The sequence below is a fragment of the Synchiropus splendidus genome, chromosome 1 (assembly GCF_027744825.2).
Source record: "Synchiropus splendidus isolate RoL2022-P1 chromosome 1, RoL_Sspl_1.0, whole genome shotgun sequence".
Taxonomy (NCBI): domain Eukaryota; kingdom Metazoa; phylum Chordata; class Actinopteri; order Syngnathiformes; family Callionymidae; genus Synchiropus; species Synchiropus splendidus.
This window is the reverse complement of record NC_071334.1, coordinates 52522523-52543027: the sequence shown is the minus strand read 5'-3', so window position 1 is coordinate 52543027 and position 20505 is coordinate 52522523. Positions and strand designations below refer to the sequence as shown.

The window sequence follows — 20505 nt, the reverse complement described above, 5'->3', positions numbered from 1 at the left end:
AACCAAACAAAGGTGTAGCAATGTCAAGCAGCTCTATTAATAATGACAGATTCATGAAGTACACCACAATACATTTATTACTGCATTATGAACTACGACAATGTAAACCTCCCACAGTCATGAATGCTATATATATATATATATATATATATATATATATATATATATATATATATATATATATATATATATATATATATATATATATATATATATATATATATATATATATATATATATACACACACACACACACATATATATCAGTTGTTCCAAGTGTAACTATGGTTGCACATGTTGATTCGTGTCAGCGCTGTCTTCCCCAAAGTGGATGGCTGTTGTAGCTGCTCAAGGGATAAGGGATGAACTCCACAGGACAAGTCAACTGGTCCATCCGAGCTCTGCAGACACAACAGAGAAATTATGAATTATTCCCCTAACAGCAAAATGTGACCATTTCTGGTTTATTTTTACAGGGAAAGATATGTACTGTATGTGTAAGTATTGTATATTTGCCTTACTGCCTGCTTGCCCTACAGCAGGTGAATTTATTCATCTATCTATTTTCTTTCTTCAAAACTGAGAATAGAGGAGAAATAAATAAAGTAAACTCATACAAACATAAATACATAACACATTGAAAGAGGCTTTAGGTATATGAAGTTTCATGAAACAGTGCCCTGATTTTCAGAGGCCACCAGATGGCATTGTCTGCAGTAAAATGTTTAGATTCAATGAAACCTCACATTGTTTCTAAACCAAGAGCGCCATCTAGTGGCCTCAGAAAATAAGGACACTGTGTTTTACCAACCCTGCAATACCGTCTCATGATACCTCATCTACCCATCACTAAGTATGATGAGACAATGCATGCAGTTCTCTCAATCATGTCATTTGCCAGGTTGAATAACTTCCATGATCCACGACACAAGGTAGAAGGAGTGGCCAGTTTTGGCCCTTGCTGCCAGAAACTTTGAGCTAAGAGGCAACAGTGGGATTCGCATTACTCACAAAGAAGGATGGTCTGGCATAACGCAAAAGGATTTTCTTGTTACCTGCTGTGTGGAGCAGTGAACATTCATGACCGCTGTTGGAGCATGTGTGTACACGGATGCTGAGAAGTTCCCTTTTTGTGAAAGCTGGAGTAGGGTCGTGATGGTGTGGAGCGCAGAGGGAAGGATTGGACCTTAGACCGAGAGCAAAGAATTCAATTACATACACAGATTTTGAGAAATTAGCAGCAGACAAAGGTGAAAACGCCATTTAAATTCTGTTAGATCTTTTTAAAGTGCAGCACTCGATACTGTTGACCACAAAAGTTTTACTGGGCTTCGCTTCCATTTAACTTCTCCACTATGCAGACGACACACAGGTACCATTTCATAATGTGTGATCTCACCTTTTGCTGTGCAGCATTTGATATTTTTTATTGACATATTTACTTGTGTTGTTCTATCCATTTCATGTCCTATATTTAAATTATGAATTTCTTCTGTCTTTTTGACGGCCCCTTACAAGTGTCCCAGTCTATAAAGTTGGCCCCGAGGAAATGTAATTACCCACGCCTGCTGTGCATTCTTCAGCTTTATTACCAATATTGCCAGTGTGTCAGTGAGGATCACACCAACTAAGTGCTTTGGTACATCATGCAATAATGAAAATAAAATAAACAAAGTGCGGCCCAGGGGCCATATGTGGCCCTTTGCCTGTGTTTTTGTGGTCCTCATGAGGTCAGACCACAAATATATGACTGATAAGTAGTGCTTCATTTTGATGTCATTTTTTCAATCCTGTTTCCGTTTTAGTCAGTACTGGTTCGACAGTAAACACACATTCATGACTACATTTTTGTTTCTTCTTTTGGTTTAAATTTTCATATTTTACTCTAAATTTGTCGAAATAAAATTCAAAATATGTTTTGAAATAAATCGCCTTTTCATCTTCGATGTTTGGTCCATAATTTTATTATGATTTCTATTCAAATAAGATGCATTTAAATAGGGTTCATGTCATATTCACGCTTCTTAATATCCTTGCTTCCATTGAACCCGGTTCATTTTGTCCTCATTACTTACGATTTTTTTCTATCCTAGTCATCGTCGCCTTTGTTTTGTCATGAAGGCCCCTCACAACAGTCACAACTGGCCACCCCAAGCCTGGAGCCTCAGCTACCGCCTCAGCTACCAGTCAGTCAATAATAGTCAACAACGCCGACTAAACATAAGGTTGCGTCATAATATACATGATGAGATTTATGTTTGGGGGAAAAAAGTGAGACTTGGTGTTCTACTTTGTCTCACTAAAGACTGGTTTCTGATTAAAACACTTACACATATCACGCATATGATTAGATTATCAGAAAACACACACACATTAGAGGCTTTGTCAGTACCTGAAATTTCAAGGCTGCTGATGTTCTGGTAGGTGGAACCAACCTGGCTCTGCACATTGACACTGTGAGCCTGGAAACACACATAAAGTGAGGAGAGAGCTTCATGAATTATGAGAACTGAGTGAGTCAGAGACATGATACCTTCAGTAACTGCATTGTGGCCCCTCTGAAAGCAACAGGGGCCAACAGAGTTGGTGGTAGACCTGCTTGGGAGCCTGCCACAGCCACCACACTCTTACAGTTAATCAAGAAGTTGATCAGGGTGAAGGTGCATGCTCCCTCCACGTACACCACAGACTCGGGTTTATGGTCCAGAGACATGATGTGACCTTCTTTATGACTAGAAAGGAGGTCAAGGTGCAGTCAGATGCTCTTTCATGAACACATTCCAGCATTATTTGAAGGATACAGTTGCATTTTGATGCAGTCTGGCTTCTTGATTTTGTCGTGAACGCCCATTTCCTTCAGCCAGGACAAGCTGGAGTCTTCATCCTCAGGATCCCCATCACCAGTGTCAACAAGCTCCTCATTCACTGAGCATCTGCAACATCACCGTAAGGCACAGGTTGAGTGTGTGTGTGTGTGTTTCTATCTTTGAGAGAACCTGTACAGGTTTTTAACCAACAGAGTGAGTGTGTGTGTGTGCGCTATATATATATATATATATATATATATATATATATATATATATATATATATATATATATATATATATATATATATATATATATATATATATATATATGTTTTTATTGTCCATTAACCTGATTGCCTGTTTTACTTTCAGTTTTGTGCATGCATGTGTTGTAGTTATTGTTAGTTTAGCTGCTGTTGACTCTTAGAGCAAAAGTTAATATTAGCCTTGAAAAAAATCAAATGAAACATATTGGAATTTTAAAACAGTCCAGAACCATTTCAAAATAAGAACAAACATAAAAAAAAACAATGAATATGACGACTGAAAAAAGAACTTACTCATCTTTTTCCACCTGCTCATTTCCCTTTCCCTCCACTAGGGGGAGACTGAACTGAATACCTGAATCAAGAAAGATAGTGAAGTGAGTAACGGACTCACCAACAACAACTTTCGTCCAATGGGATGCACAACATCCTGCCACACACTCACCATCCGACCAAAAACATGAGTTGTTTCTGTTTTTTTTTTTTGGTTTTTTTTTACTGATGTGGCTCTAACTTGACCACACACCTTCACAGCAAAACGACGGGAGATTTTGTATCAATGACTGTCTGCACTGCAGAATTAGCAGAGATGTCTCCCTTGAAACAACTGACACTGGGGGCGCATCAGAATGAAAACACAAAAAGTTATAACTGTTATGAAGCAATGTGAGTATGGATGCCTTGATACCACTTTTATGCTGACCGAGTACGATTACTCACAATTGGGTACTTACCGATACAGAGTACCACTACGATTACTTAATCATACCATAACAGCACATGTTCCCTGAACAAACAGAACTCCACTGAGACATATTTCATTGAACATTTCAAGTTTAGCCAGGCTAATCTACGCATGTCGTACATAGATGTCATTTAATATCTAAGATTCTGGTACTGCCTACTGGTTTACATGAACAGTGTTCCCTCCTTTATGGGGGGTTATGTTCCTGGACCACACGCTATAAATGAAGCACTATAATGGAAGGAAGTAGCAGCACCTAGCACCCCAGGTTTATCTAGGTTAGTGCAGATCATCAGGTCAAATCGGAGTCTCAGTAACTACTACTGTCATTGGATGGCAACCTAACTTATTGAGCGTTTTCCTGAATTAAACACGTTCACGTGCCTGAGTCGCTTCGCTCGCACCAGGATCTGTCAGAAATCAGCTGATGATCGGGGCAGAAATTTTCAATGCTGCTCCTTACCATCATCGTTGTGTACCTTTTGTTGTTTACTTTCTTTGGACATGTTGGAAAAAAATCAGTACTTCGCCCTAAATTTTCAGATTTTCTTTCCCTCCCCTTTTAGAGTTGTTTTACACACTAAAGCAGTTTGGTTGCACTGAGCAGACTTGCAAATGAGTCTCAAAAATACACGTATAATCCTGATGAAAATGTGATTTCATAACAAAGAAAATTGTGAGATGACGTTTTTGCCAGATCGGTCACCTCTACATCTCACGCTGCATTACTATTTCTAAAGTTGATTAGATAAACTTTTACAGCTGCATCATCATCGAGCACTGGATTTGGACTCAACAAGCTTTGTCCCACAGAGCTACCATCTCTTTGCTAAATGTATCCTTCGCAGTGTGTGTATGGGTGTGTGCTCTGTAATTTATTTGGCCTATTTTGTTTATGAGCCAAGATGACTAAAAACCTTGTCAATTGGCACTCTACTGTAGCACATTTTGGCACTTTCAGGTCACCCGATGCAGCACATTATCCCAGTCTCACCTTCTGCCTTCATTGCTTCTCTGAGACCTCTTGTGGTTGGAGAAATCAAGGCACTGATGCAGCCAGAGCCACTGAGTCCTGCGGCCCGGAACAACACTGTGAACTGAAACAGAGGAATGTTAGATACTGCAGTTCTAATGTCTCTCTTGTATTCTTGACTTGAGAAATCCTTCTGCTCTTGAGTCATGAATTTCAGATGAATTCGATTGAATTAATGAATTTCATAGACTCTGCAGTTTAAAATATACCAATGACTTGAATTATTTCGGTAGAAGCTAAGCAACTTCAATATCATTCAAGAAACTGATGTATCAGCACTAATGTCAGAACACGAACAGACTGACTGATGGAATGAGTCGGTACGGTGACACCAATTCAGGTTCAAATTGAGATTGCAATATTTCAGCAGGAACTTGCAGGAGTAAAAACAGAGATGTAATTTCCAACTAACTACCCCATGGATTTCAGTTACCAGTATCAGTATCGCTACTCTGATACTGGCCTATTTCGCTGCACTTGTACTTGTCAAATACTTGCTCATGACAGCTATAGTCCATGGATACGTTTTTACGGGGCTGTCAACTCTCACGCAACTCTCTCCTAATTTCAGTCATTTAACATCTCACAAAAGACACTCAGTATCCAAAAAATGTTTTTACCTGATAGGAACACACATAGAAGTAAGGACACAATTTAGCTTTCAGAAGACCGTAGAGGGATGATAAACTGACAGACCTAAACACAAAAAAAGTCAGACAGAGAAATGCGTTATATTAAAATGCCACTCAAATAACAGTAATACAATTAGAAGCAAACAAATGTGTGTTAATAAAACAGAACACGCAGATATGTCTAGTTGATGTTGATACTGTCAAGAGAAAACAATTGTATTTTACCATTCTGTCATGAGATTTTGTTGTAATGCTGTATCTTGTGTCCAAGGGGCGCTCTTTCCTGTAAAACTCCTCTCAGCGTTGATCCTTGGGAACAACGAGAGCCAGGACATGGAGGGATGTTGCCAGTAAATTAAGCTTTGCTGGAAGGCACAGCGAAGCTCAGAGCAGGACCTCGGGTCCTATTGAGGGAAAACAGAATTAGAGCGTACAAGACACACTTGAGACTGAATAGTACCTTACAAATGAGGGTTGAACTGTTACCTGCAATGTGTGCGTCAGTGTGGTGAATTGAGCTTTGCAGTGCTGACTAAGGCTCAGCGCTTCCTCTTGAGCTTTGAGATTCTCTGCCCATGACAATGAGAGTGGGGATGTGAAAAGGAGGCGAGTCTTGATGCTCCAGTCTGCAGGATACCTCACGCAGATTGAAGTATCTGAAGAGGAAACTGAAGTTTGTGGGCTCTATAAAGTAAAAACTGTTGTTAGACGGATTCACCACTAAACAATTTGCAATGTATATACTCATTTATGCATGTATAGATTAAAAACAAAACATTGAGACACCTGTAGTAAATGACTTTCAGTATCTTCTTTAGACTCCTCAAAAAGAGAATCATCCTGTGCAAAAGTCAGGCTTTTCTACAAGAGAAAACAAGAAAAGATATGCATAAATATATGAAAGAAGATAAAGAAAAGTGTGGACACAACAGCTGGTAGTAAAGGACAGAAGTTATTTATTTATTTTTAAATCTAGGTCACCCAACTAAAACAACTGCCCAGGAGACTCCTGTATCTGAAAGTGAGACTCAAAGTGACAGTGAGATTGACTCAGATGCTTGTTTTTATAAAATGATCAGTTGTTATCTTAGTCATGACATGAGCAGGTGGCGGGGTTATGGGTTGGAGCAGAGCTATGGTAGCCAGATTCTGCTCTTAGGTCTAACCAGTCTCCAGTGGATTTGGTTGAATGGACCAGAAACAAATCATCCCCAAATACATAATCCTGATAAAACTGATATCCTGATTTAAAATCTAAAAAATAACAGTGATATATTTTTGCCATGTCACCCAGAATGGAAACATGGAGACACGACAGAGACATAAAGAGGAAAAAGTGGGAAAAAGGGCAGAAATGACAAGACCAGTCCTTCACTCTGCTCATCTTCAATCTCTGTAGAATTCATGACAAAATGATGCTTATAGTACATGCAATGTACCACAATCATTCAAATATAAAGCAATGACAGGTACTACAGACTGTAAGTTTTATTCGTGCCCGATACATGAAGACCTACCTTACAGGAATTGTCTCGTTCTCGGTGCGTCGCCACCTCATGTAGCCTGCTGCTGACAGATAACCCGCCATTCTTCGCTGGGACGTCCACGTCCACGTCCCCCGTTTCCTCTGCTGATGTCCGTGTACCGTCGCTGTCCTCTGCGTAGCTATCGATGTGTGCTTTCTTCTTGGGGTTGAAAGTATTCTCGATGTTTGAGAAGGGGTTTCGACGTTTTTTTCCGCCTATTAAGTTGTTCCGGACCGCAAAACGCGGGCTCGGCAAGAACGGCCGGAGACCGGTGGCGAGGTTGCTGTGACTCTGACTGCCGGTGGAGCCCAGACCGCTCGGGTTAGAATCGGCTCCAGCCTCGCTACGCGTTCTTTTTCTCATCATTCGCATTATTTCTGTCGGTCGCTTGAAGCTGGGCGAATAACCTGCCTTTTGAGACATGTTGTAGACTATCTATACAAAAAAGAAACCAAACGGTATCACGAACCTAAGTCAGACGCGACTCACTTTTGTGTCGAGCAACATCCAAAACATACAAAGTTGGCGCGTAGAGTGACGTAGAATACTTCATGTGGCGTTCAAGCAAGTCGGAAATTGCAGTGCTCAGACAAGAAGCAAACGCTCTGCGACGATTCGGAATAGTTATCGTTTGAAAATAACGAATACCGCCTATTAAAGTAATTACTACGGCGTGGTAGGTTTAGAGATAAAGAAAAAATACATTTCAAGCGGACAAAGGTGTACAAAAAAGTAGACATGCAAGAAAAAAAATCAGAAATTGAATTCTGACTAAATCTGTAATACATATTTGTCATATATTTGACGTGTGTTTTGGGCATGAACATGGGAACGAGGAGGTTTGTTGGATTATCTTTTATTTAATACAAAGCACTTAGTATTACATTATATGTATTATATAGCCAAACTTAACGTGCTTAGTGGAAAAAAAAAATCACACTCAAGTGTGTTTTGAAAATGTAAGACTTGTCAATGAAGTTGTCCTTAAAAAAACGCTTGTACAGCCTCGGAAACTCGAGATGTGTAATGTCCTTGTAGAGTATTCGTAGTGACGTCAAATGCGCAGAACCAATACTGCAGCTTTCCCAGCCTGGTTCCTGTGCGGAACCTCGTTCTCTATGTTGTTCCTACCCGAACACTGAAGTATGCACCTCTAAAGATGGCAGCCAATTTGGAGGAAATATTCCAAGATTTTATCTTGAATAAAATTCGAGAAATTGCAGACCAGAAGGATGTCAAAGAGTAAGTGAAATCATATTCCCCTTTTCACGCAATGCCTCACATTTGATGCATGTCGCGGTAGCAATGATTTCCGATCCGATCTCAAGGTGGTTTGTTGTCAAACATGCTGCATTCCGCATTGGAACCACACAACCGGTTCGCATTTTCCTACTTTTGTTTGCTTGTTCTGTCACTGTAATTAAATACTTTCCCATTTGACCAACCTGTATATTTCTAAGTTCATCTGGCCACATTTACCACTGTGGCTCAAAAATGACCGGGTGAAACTAGTTCTCTGCCCACCGCGTCAAATGTAACTGGTTGAACATGCTGCTGTAGATTGTAATTGCTCGGTGTTGTTTGATATGTGTCCCCTGTAGTTCTGATGGAACTGGTGCTGCCAGGCAAGAAAAGTCAACAACGCAGAAACCCACAAGAAGCGAAAAAGACGTCTCTAAGAGGCGAGAGTCACCGACAAAACATAAAAAGTTAAAAAAACACAAAAGCAAGAAGAAGAAGAAGAGGAGTAAAGATCATGACCGAAGAGAGAGCAGCTCTGAATGTAGTAAAGAACCTGACTCAAAGCGGTAAGTTGTACGCACACTTTTTGTTGTGTCTAAAGTGACATTTACTCTGTGTGACTGTGATTTTTTTTCTCTCCCTCTTGTTAGAAGGCCACCTGCAGCGGACAAGGATGATGGTAATGTTTTTTTTTTTTTTTTTTTTGGTATTTTATTCATTTCATTGTGCTTGTGATGATTACAGACTCTGTATGTTATGTCCCAGGTAAAGACAGCAGCAGCAGCAAAAAGAAAAAGAAAAAGAAGAAGCATCGGAAAGATGGCTCAAAAAGACGTGCCTCAGATTCTGATACAGAGTGTTTGGTCAAGCAAGAGAAAAGGAAACATAGTGAACCGTCGTCACCAAAGAGGCGGTTAGAGGAACTTCCTGACATCATCCCCAAACAGGTTTCATTTCATTTATTACTCATTTGGTGTTTCATTATTTTCATAGCCTACTGTTTTTTTTCCTGCTGCCTATAGGACAGTTTCTCACTAGGGAAAGCTGAAGATGTTGACGGCCATGACCCGTGTTGCCCTGGAGCCCGGTCACATTCCCACTCTCGCTCCCATTCCACAACTGGAGAAGGGAGAAAGACCTCTCACTCTGTGTCCAAGCACTCGTGCCAGACACCTCGGTCACATTCGTCACGGTATTATCAACATCTCAACCTCTCTAATGGTTATTCATTTCTGGTAATATTTAACTTGAAAATCGACACATCAGCAGTGTACATTTTACAGTGACAATTTCTGACAGTTTTATTAAATCAATGATCAAAAACGTAAACACGACTCAACACAACTGATCTCAACTTGAGAAATCCTATGGCCAAAATTGCAACATTTTACTTATATCATTTTTTACCTTGGCTAAGATTTTTGGATCTGGCTCCATTATCTTTTTTCTACAGTATATAGCATGTGACGTTTAATAACTCTATTTTGAAAGTTCATTTTAAATAGTAAGTGCTGCAGCTTGTCGTTTAAAAAACATGTATTCCTTTGTCTTCGCACCAGGAAAAATGAATCCTCAGATCGATCTACCTGTAGTACTCTGAAGAACAATTCCTCTGAGGTCAGCAGTCAACCTGAAGGAAACACCTCTGCAGTTGACACATCAACTGGGATGCAACAGCAGGGCACAGCGACGTACCCAGGTTGGAAAATATTTCATCCGTTGATTTGGCTGCCATGTCATTATAGGTTAAGAATTTATCAGACATCACATATTGTCTTTTACCGACCGTTTTTTTTAATTGAAGTGGAAGTAATCTAGCGATTTAGTCTTTTAAAATTATATTGGCCGGCCATTGAACACAGCGCTCCATGTCTGTTGGCATAAAACTCTAGGATTTGGATATTTTTGTAAGAAAATATGCACAAACCCCGTCCATCGAACACACTTTACATAACAACAACAACAACATTCCCCACCTTTACCTCTCATCCAAATGCTCTTGTCAGGAGCTCTGTTACAAAAAAGTGCACCCTTATTATGTATACCCTTATATGCACACCATCATTTTAAAAATTCAGAATGTACATTTATTTTATGAACTTCATTTTTTTTTTTTGAAAACTTACACAATTTTTTACAGGATAATTTGTAAAGGTCATTATTTGCCATTATGTTGTACAAGAACTGAAATTTCTCTAAAAACAAATGCAGCAAAATCAGGCACTTTTTGGCTGCAGCAATCAAGAAAAAAGTCAGCTGAATCCTGGAGGTCAATACAGAGATTTACAGAGATGATTTTAAAAAATGGCACTTAAAATGTAGTCAGTAGTGATGTACCTTATTTGTGTTGTATTTTGTGCAAACATGAACATCCTTACTTTGATCTCAGGTGTTGTTTCCTCACAATTTAATTTCTTTCTGCATTAATATGTTCATCCACTTTCATTGTGTCAGTTTCAGTTTCAGAGACCACATCTGTGAGTACAAAGTCACCAGACAAAGTGAGAAAGAGGAAATCGTCCAGGTCTCCACACAGAACCAAGGATGAAGTGATAAGGCACAAAAGATCAAGGTCTCCTTTAAAGAGCAGCAGAATTAAATCCAGATCAAGGAGCCGCTCTCGGAAAGGACGGTCGCACTCTGGGTAGAATCACCATTAGTTATTTAGAAGTATCTTTTCAGGAATGCTTTAGAACAACAATGAAATTGATTTTTGTTGATACATGTCTAGGGGCAGGAGGTCACGAGAGTCCCGTTCATCTTCTGGTTCCATGCGAGTGCGGAGAGAAGCATACTACAAAAGGGACCGCTGGAAAAGAGAACCGAGTCATTCACCAGTGCTTATTCTACGCAAAGATAGGTCGCCTTCACGAAAACACAGCAGCTCTGCCAGCAACGCTCATCGCGTCAGTGATCTAGGTATGCTATACATACGTCTTTTAATTCGAAATGCTTTGATCGTGATGAGCTGATATCAGCGTGACTGGTGAATGCAGATCACAACAACTGATCACGTGTGACAGCCGGTGCTCTGATGAAGCCCCACCGGTTGTGATGCGTCCGCTCCTCCCTCCCTGCCTTCCTCCCTCACTCCCTCCCTGCCTTCCTCCCTCCCTCCCTCCCTGCTGCTCACTCTGCAGCAGCCTGTCTGCTGTGGAGCTTCTTTCAGTCTGTCATGTAAAGTTTGCATCCTGCAGCACATGCACAGGAAAATGCTGTGCAGGGAAGCACCGTCAAATTAAACACACCATTTAAAGCAGCAGCACTGGGCGGAGCATGGAGAGTTTTCCAGGCTCATGAAAGTGAGACCGCTGGTTCCTCAGCAGGAGCAGGATGTTAGCGCAGCTAACGCTTAGCCGGTCTGAGCGTGACATTCGGAACCCGAAGCCAAATGCCCTAGAAATAGTTATTAGTTTCACAGTGCTAGATGAGCAGCCTTTTTCAGGGAGGTGGAAACGACCAAATCCGTCACTGTTTATCTTACGTTCATGTTCTATGTGTTCATATTTCTCAGAAAAATGTCGGGAAATCTGGTTTACCTATTTACAATTTTTTTTCTTCCCACAGATAAGGAGCAGTTGCTAGAAATAGCAAAAGCTAATGCTGCCATCATGTGTGTAAAAGCTGGAATGCCTGTCCCTGTCAGCCTGCATACATCAGCCATGCCCTTGTCATTTCCCAATATGGCTGTGAGTGCAGCCATGGCCAGTATGACTGCTGGTATGAGACCGTTTTCCTTTAATGATGATTACACAAGGGCAAGCATGTGAAACATTCCATAAGAAAATGATCTACTTTCAGCTTCCATGACTGCAGCCCTTGCCAACATGAGCAGCTTATCATCACTCCTCCCACTACCAACAATTACCAACAAACCCCCCGTCAGTCAAGCAAACACAGCAGCTCTGGAGGAGGTGAAGAGGAAAGTAGCCAAACAGTTCAACAGCATCAGCATCAAGGAATTCACTGAGGTCAGATTATTATGAGTCGGTAATGTTTTTCCATTAGCTTCCTGATCATCGTTTTGAGAGATCAAGTCCAAATCACTCTCTTCTCCTGATTTACAATATACATGTATGTTTTAGGGCTGGGCAATAACTTAACAATGACGATATACAGTCAAAATCTATCGCCATGATGAGAATTCAACACAATGATACATTTGATGAACACGCGGCTCACTCGCTGCATTGCACACATGAACATGACGAGAGCGAGACGGAGCCACACTCTCCAGCTCCGCAGCGTTTGACAGCCAACACCGGCGTATGAGAGTTGTGGAGAGTGTGGTGGACTTTGGTTCACGATCATAGTTTTAAACTCATTTTTAATACAGGGAACCTTTGATAATGACACTGGTCGACTCTGAGCCTCTGGATCTGTGTTTGTTTTATTAAATGGAGCGTTCCTCATAGGTTCTCTGACGCGGTTGTCTGCCTTTGTTCATATTAACACGTGAAGGTCTCCTGCTGCGCTGGTGCCTCAGGGAAACACCGTGGTGAAAATAGTTGGATATTGTGGCGGCGGCGTCCTCTTCTGTGTCCCCGATTAGGGTTCACTGATCGCAGACACACTCACACAGGCAGCGCCAATGCTACGACCAGGCATCATTTAGGGACCATCAACAAATTCTAAAACGGTCAAAGTACTTGTGAAATCTTCAATAAGGCAAGGGAAAACCACCATTTTAGGTGAGAAAGTAACAGTTTGTATAATGACTTGGAGAATAGTATATGACTAAATGATCATTTATTCTCATTATTTCTAATATTTCTTCAGTAGCGTCTCTAGGAAATGTGTCCAGACTGGTCCATAGTTAAAGTCAACTGTTAAGAGACATGAGATACAGCAGACAGATGGCTCAATTTAACCCCTAAATAAAACTGTCAGAGCAGTCTCTCAGACACGAGTGGGTTCTACCAGAGACATGAAACATTGGATTTCTCATCTCTACACTTAGCTATTGTATGGATAAATGGATATTATATTTAAACATAATCAAATAATGATGATGGAGACAAACACTACTCATAGGTTTCATCATGGAACAGTTTCAAGAGAGACTGTAGTGTCTACAACACATGGAATAGATTGAAAATGTATCATTTTTTGTCCATTTCGCCCAGCCCTAGTATATGCAGTATGTTATCCAGAGATGTGCACAATGCTGATAATGGCCTTTTACTCTTTCTTTTTAATGTACACATAGAAATGCCAGATGATTGTGGATAGCAAAGGAGAGCTGCCTGTTACCTTGCCCCATGTGTCTGATGAAGAGGAAAATGGAAAACCGTTTGGGGCTTCTGCACTCCGAGAGCATAAGGCTATCAGCTTCAACATCAATGTAAGGACTGCACACTCACTCACTGGTCACATGCACCACTTACATAATTCTCCATTACGTCATATGAAAAGTAGTGTGTTTAGCACCTTTTGGGTTGGGAGTCAGACATGACTTTTCAAGAGGCAACCATCCTGTCCATTTCAGCCCTTAGCACCAGCTCATCATGGACAGCTCTCTGGCCACGAAACACGAATCCTACTCACCCAACTATGCCATTTTTGTGCACGTTATGTGGGATATGGGTGCACTGAAATGACCTGTTTGAACTTACTATCCTTAGTTTATTTAACACTGAGTCAACTGATTTTGCCCAAGCTGCATCTTTTGACTCAAACATAAAATGAAAATTCGGTCATCCAAACTGCATTTTATTTTATTTTCTTCTTCACAACTTATTTTGTGATGTAATTAAAGTTAAACTTGTAAAAGACATTTGGAGATTTAATTTTCACATACCACTGCAGCAAATACCGACCAAATTCTTTCCAAATTGTCAAATTAAAAAGCACTACAGAAGTGGTTTATCATTTTCAGAATGACGCTGCATTTTTGACACATAAGCAAAATGTTAAAAAAGAAAAAGAATCCGAGGTGCATGCCCATTTTCGACTGCAGACACCTGGCTCACCAGGAGCCAAACTGTCACTTCCCATAATACATTGCGCACCAATCGCAGTTGCACCCGCCTCAATGAATGAATCTCAAATGCATCCAGAAATGCTCATGCTCGCTGGCCACTCTGAGCCAGCTCTGGTTTGTTAGATTGTATATGGCACAACCCATTTATGATTCTTTTTTTTCCCCCACAGCCTGAATCATGTATATTTGAGGTGACTTTTGTGATAAGCTAAAATTCCTTTGACCTTTCAGAACACAACCATTCATCCTGGAGGGCGGAGTGATGCTGGCATGGCAAAGGAGTTTCCTGTGTCTTCTGGATCTCAACATCGGAAAAAAGTCTGTACAGATCTGCTCTCCTAAATGAGCAGCTCTCTTGAAGTGGATTTTAATCATTTTTACAGCGTATGATTTGATGCAGAAAAATGAAGACTGTAAAAATATGCTAAACTTTCCTGAGAGGGCCGGACCCATCCCATTTATATCTCATTCGCCTTAGCAGAGTTTAACAAAATTTTCATGGTTTTCCCATCACATTTCAAATTCATCATTTTGAATCATCCTTGATTCTGTCCAGGAGGGTGAGACTGCAGGAGCCTTTGGTGAATGGTTTCCAGTTGAAAAAGCAAAAGCTGAGACTCCAGCGGCTGCGTCGGCGAAAAAGTCCCCCAGTGCCACACATGGCTCATCGACCAGTAAAACAACAGCAGTGGGGCAGTCGGCGTCTGTGCTTGCTAATGACAGTGTTTTTCCTGAACCACTATCACAGGTCAGAATGTCCGCTGAGGTCTGAGGTTTGTTATGTGTTCACCGTACACTTTGTCCGTCTTAGCAGCTCATCTACTTCTGCTGTGTAGCTGAAGCTGGCGCAGCCGCACATTAGTCCGCTCATAGTCCAGCTACATGCACGCTCAGTCCAGCTACTGGCTACATGCTAGCTTAGTCCAGCTACTGGCTACATGCTAGCTTAGTCCAGTTACTGGCTACATGCTAGCTTAGTCCAGTTACTGGCTACATGCTAGCTTAGTCCAGTTACTGGCTATGTGCTAGCTCAGTCCAGCTACTGGCTACATGCACGCTCAGTCCAGCTACTGGCTACATGCTAGCTTAGTCCAGTTACTGGCTACATGCTAGCTTAGTCCAGCTACTGGCTATGTGCTAGCTCAGTCCAGCTACTGGCTACATGCTAGCTTAGTCCAGCTACTGGCTATGTGCTAGCTCAGTCCAGCTACTGGCTACATGCTAGCTTAGTCCAGCTACTGGCTATGTGCTAGCTCAGTCCAGCTACTGGCTACATGCTAGTTTACTCCAGCTATCGGCTACATGCTAGCTTAGTCCAGCTACTGGCTACATGCTAGCTTAGTTCAGCTACTGGCTACATGCTATCTTAGTCCAGCTACTGGCTATGTGCTAGCTCAGTACAGCTACTGGCGACATGCTGGCTTGTAGAATCCATTTAAATCATGTGATATGGTCAATGATAACTCGGCACCAAATGACTTAGTCCTCCATGTGCAGCCGATCGACATTTCCCAGGCAATGACTGAGAGGATCGAAGCTCAGCGACGATTGGCCGAAAACCCGTACGACGTGAATGCCATGTGCATGTTGAGTCATGCTCAAGAGCAGGTAGATTTTAAAGCATTACTCCTCGGGTGAAAATTGGATCACCTATAAAAGCCTGTTGCAGGTGGACGCTTGGGCACAGTCCAACACCATTCCTGGTCTTTTCACTGGTTCTACTGGAGCCCAAGTTCTCTCTTCAGAGGAGCTGAACAACGGAGGTCCACAAGCTTGGCTGAAAAAAGTAGGAGAAACTGATACCGACCGGGTAAGAAAGAGCTCATGGGCAAACTCACTCAGCAGTGTTTCTGTCTAGGACCAGTTCCTGAGGGCCGCACCAGTATCTGGGGGGGTCGGAGAATTCCTGATGAGAAAGATGGGCTGGAGAACTGGGGAGGGCCTCGGCAGGAACCGGGAGGGAACGACTGAGCCCATCATCATTGACTTCAAAGTTGATCGCAAAGGTGTGACAGGTCTATTGTTCCGACCCGATAAATCCAGGCTAAAGATTGAACTTGTGTCTTCTAGGACTTGTTGCTGAAGGAGAGAAACCCCAGAGACAGACTGGGGGTCTGGTGGTAACTAAGGATCTAATGGGTAATATGCCCTACTGACCACAGCAGAGGAAAAACGAGAAGCAACATCACATGCTTAGATTATGATTCGGTTTATGTTTGTGTCACTTAGGAAAACATCCAGTGTCTGCTCTAATCGAGATGTGCAGCAAGAGGCGGATAATGCAGCCAGATTTTGTCATGGTTCATCACAGTGGCCCGGACCACCGCAAGAACTTCATGTTCAAGGTGTGTGTGAGCTTCTTCTTCTTTCTGTCTCAGCTTCTCCCTTCAGGCGTCACCACAGCGTATCACCTTCCTCCATCTCACCCTGTCCTCTGCTTCCTCTTCTCTCAAACCTACAAACCTCATGTCCTCCTTCACCACCTCCATCAATCTCCTCTTTGGCCTTCCTCTCCACCTTCTGTCACAATGTCATCTGCAAACATCATCGTCCAAGGGCCTTCTTGTCTAACCTCATCTGTCAACATGTCTGTGTGTGATTGTAAATTGAGTTGGATCTTACAAATGTTCTAAGTTGAGCTTCAAAATGCAAAATAAACAGACAGAAACCCTCCTTAAATCACAGTTGTTATTTGTCTTACATAAGACTGAGTAATGAGTAGCTCCTTCTTCTTCTTGGTCCTCATCCTCTTCCTCCTTCTCCAGGTTACGGTGAATGGTGTGGACTACCAGCCCCAAACTGCTAGTCCCAACAAGAAGCACGCAAAGGCCATGGCCGCCACCGTGGCGCTACAAGCGCTTGGAGAGGTACCGTCTGAGAGGCCTTTGTTAAGGATGTTGAGTCCCATTAACCCGTGTAAACTGAAGATGGTGTCACCTTTTAGGTTCCGTCTGATGGGCCAGGACTCTACACGGGCCCAGTGTTCACTGCTGCATCCACAGGTCCCCTTTTTTCTACGTGACTTTATTTCTTTTCTTTTTCTTTTTTTTTAACTTGAAAATGCTGACTTGTACACTGAGGTTTGAAAGTGTCTTTGTATCAAAGCCCTTTTGGCTCTTTTTGTACTCGCAAAGATTTCAAAATTCTTAGGGGAAAAGCGTTTGCTTTGTTTGGCCTGATTGTGTCTTCTTTACAGTACAGTTGAATAGTCTTACATAAGACTGACTGGTTCACCTGTGCGACCTGACCATTGTCTCATTTACCGTAATGTTTTTAATGTTTAGCGCAGCCGATTGTGAAAAAAGCTTTTTTTATTTGTCTCGCTCGTGGTTATTTAGTTGGCTTGAACGAAATATTTATGATATAAGAGGACACGTATGACGTAAATAAAGAATATATTTCATGTGACGTCCACAAGAGCCATTTGATGAAAAGCACCTCAGAGTAGGTGATGTCACTGTGATGGCTGTGTGAGAAACGGAGGCTGTGGATGCCAACAAAACTGTCAACAACATGGACCCCCTGCATGCCAGCACAAACGCTCTCCACACTGGTGATGGACCAAGTCTGCCGCAGAGAGGGTGAAGAGGAGACAAGCCAGGACTGCGCCCTGTGGCGCCCCCCAGTGCAGCAAAGCAGCGTGTCCCCCAAACGGTCAACGGGTCCTCACATTCTGGGGTCTCTTGGGATGGATGGTGTTGAGGAATCTCACAGTGCTCCCAGCCTTCTCCAGGCTTCTTCATCAGATCAGATGTCTGTTTAGGTCCAGAATCCACTCAGATCAGTTGCTGTGAAACAAACGGCTTTAGCACACAAAGTCATCCAGTAGAGGGAGTCAAAGTCCATATAATAAGGAATAATGGAGGACAGTAGTGGCTGGTTTAAGACTATTAGGTATAAATAATAATTTAAATTTTCATGTCATAACCACCTTATGTTTGATCTTGTGGTGCCTTTTTTGTTACACCATTGGTTTATTATTGAGCAATGAGACAAGAATTTGAGAGGAATATCATTGGTCATCCAGGCAGTGGTAGTGTTCTTCGTGAGGAAGGGAATCTTTTAAAATCTGAAGTTGTCATTTTAACAGAGGCGATTGTGGAGCTGTGTCAAGGATCCATTCAACATTCTCTGAACCAACTGTCCGAAACACATCTGGTATGATGTGATAAGCTCAGATGAGCTATCATGAAACAGTGTCTTTATAAACAGTGGTCACCAGATGGCGCTCTTGGTTTAGACAATGTGAGGTTTCATTGAAATGGTTGTTTCAATCCAAAGATTTTCGAGCAGCGGGTGCCATCGGGTGGCCTCTGAAAATAAGGAGTGTTTCATGAAACCTCATCAATTCTTCAATATTGTGACACGAAACCTCATCGACCCGTCACGATGAAAATGTATCCGAACAAAAGCAATGTGAAAGACGGTATTGAGACTGTTTACATTCTCATGTTTAAAGTGGCAAGATTCAGGGAGGTAATAAATGTAAATATAACCCAAACATCAAGCCATGAAATGAATATACTGAGTGTCTTTCGGAGGAGGAGACATGATGAAGACGATGGCCGAAGATGATGCTCATGCAACTTGGAGGATGTCTGCTTTGGTCGTTGCTAGGTAACGGACCACCAGTTAAGCTGCAGGCCTGAGATGATGAGGTGGAGTTTTGAAGTGGCCTGTTTTCACCGAGGCTTGTTAGTCTGTGGCAGCTTGACTTCAGTCAAGTGCAAAAGAAGAGTCGGACAGACGTCTGCGTCGTCAGTTCGATGTGCGACGCCCGGCCAACCACCTGCCGCTACAATTTGGACAAAATAAACAATGTAAAAGATGATCAACAATAATACGTAAAACACCGTCAGAGTCATGAGGTCAGACTTTGCTCTCACTGAAGTTCTTACTCAAAATTACCGCACCGCCATCACGACCGTCGACCGCTTTGATAGGAACACTGCAGGCTCGCTCAATAACACACACACATGGGGATTCACTGACTCACACAAAACTACTGTAGTGGGTTGTGTAAGAGGATAATGGCTGAGCAGGAATCAGCCCACTTCAATCCATAATGACGTGCCGTGCGAGTGCTGTGCGTTTATCTGTCAGAGGTGAGAGGGAGAAAGCATTGAAGCTCGGTGGATAAAACATCTCTGTCATAAACACGCCAATAATTTCATCAACAGAGATTGAAATCTTCATCCTTTTTAATTATATAAAAAGGATATATATATATATTTTTATATATATATATATATATATATATATAGAGAGAGAGAGAGAGAGAGAGATACAGAGAGACATATATAGATATATTAATTATAATGGACTGAAGTGAGGTAAGCCATCAAATCAGAGGCAAAAACACCCAAAACATTCATGATTCAGACTGAGGAAGTGTGCGTGGTTGCCAGGCAACTGGTCACGGTAGTTGCAGTGGAGCAGGATTAGACACATCTGAGGACGATTGGTAATCGGGGTTGTCTCTGTATAACCGTAGCGGAGCAGACCAGAGGGGCGACGATTATACAGCAAAGCATAACCAATAACCAGCAGATAGATTTTGCTTGTGTGTTTGCATGAACCCACGACACTCTCTGACACCGGACACAGACAATTCAAGATGCTGGAATCATCTCAGCAGACGGCAAGACAGAGCCGTAGTAAGGTAGTAAGGCACCAGTCCAGCACAGACCCAGCTGATGGACTGCAACAAGATGTCAATGGAAATCTGCTGATGCCGGACCGGCTTGTTTCATTGCAACAAAACCGCTCATATTCAGTTTGTTCCAGAGGAAAGAATGGACCCTTTGTTTTGATATGTTGCCATAAAGTGTTTTTTGTTTTCCTTCTGACTGAATATTATCAGGTCTCCAAATGAAAGTGTTTAAGAGTTCATGTGCATAGTTTTCTCGCTTGTACTTCATTGTACTTTCTCCACTTTCTCCCTGTACGTGCTCCTCCTTTTTTTTTTTAACTGAACACTGAATGTTCATCAACACTCCACAGATCTGAGAGAAAGTGTCAAGTTGTGTTCCCCTTACTGCCTTCAAAGGGATGTTCTAGCCTCCAAACTGTTACCAAGCCAATGATCAGACAGTTTTCTTTTCTGTTATTCTCTTTCTTCAGTAAGCTGCTGGTCATTTCGCTGAGAAACCTCAACATGATGACAGAACAAGAACACAAGACATCTTCAAATAAACAATGTAAACAAAAACACAAATGAGACATGTACATTGCAACAATGTACAAGCAACGTTCCAAACAAATCACATTT

At 41.8% G+C, this 20505-nt stretch overlaps 2 protein-coding genes across 4 annotated transcripts; one reads left to right on the top strand and one right to left on the bottom strand.

The window, feature by feature from the left end:
- Positions 1 to 239: 239 nt before the first annotated feature.
- LOC128752844 (protein downstream neighbor of Son) lies at positions 240 to 7525 on the bottom strand. 2 transcript variants are annotated; one of them, XM_053854508.1, is made up of 12 exons: positions 7001 to 7525; positions 6270 to 6344; positions 5970 to 6167; positions 5709 to 5887; positions 5472 to 5547; positions 4813 to 4915; positions 3368 to 3428; positions 2802 to 2933; positions 2534 to 2732; positions 2393 to 2462; positions 1056 to 1186; positions 240 to 401 (listed from the first exon to the last, which is right to left on the bottom strand). In XM_053854508.1, exons 1-12 carry the CDS (start codon positions 7430 to 7432, stop codon positions 264 to 266), a joined length of 1794 nt encoding a protein of 597 aa, XP_053710483.1. In that variant the 5' UTR covers positions 7433 to 7525; the 3' UTR covers positions 240 to 263. The 2 variants fall into 2 exon arrangements, with proteins under 2 accessions (XP_053710483.1, XP_053710484.1); XM_053854509.1 differs by lacking the exon at positions 240 to 401 and adding an exon at positions 529 to 579.
- Positions 7526 to 8122: 597 nt separating this feature from the next.
- Positions 8123 to 18529, top strand: LOC128764160 (protein SON). Of its 2 annotated transcripts, none has more exons than XM_053873681.1 (20): positions 8123 to 8251; positions 8611 to 8817; positions 8902 to 8930; positions 9017 to 9198; positions 9274 to 9443; positions 9811 to 9950; positions 10712 to 10895; positions 10983 to 11170; positions 11819 to 11971; positions 12053 to 12222; positions 13461 to 13595; positions 14466 to 14552; positions 14791 to 14982; positions 15732 to 15842; positions 15904 to 16020; positions 16093 to 16240; positions 16305 to 16373; positions 16464 to 16579; positions 17000 to 17101; positions 17179 to 18529. In XM_053873681.1, the coding sequence occupies exons 1-20, from the start codon at positions 8169 to 8171 to the stop codon at positions 17254 to 17256; spliced, it is 2661 nt and encodes an 886-aa protein (XP_053729656.1). In that variant the 5' UTR covers positions 8123 to 8168; the 3' UTR covers positions 17257 to 18529. The 2 variants fall into 2 exon arrangements, with proteins under 2 accessions (XP_053729656.1, XP_053729647.1); XM_053873672.1 differs by having other exon boundaries at positions 10706 to 10895; positions 17179 to 18327.
- The last annotated feature ends 1976 nt before the right edge of the window (positions 18530 to 20505 follow it).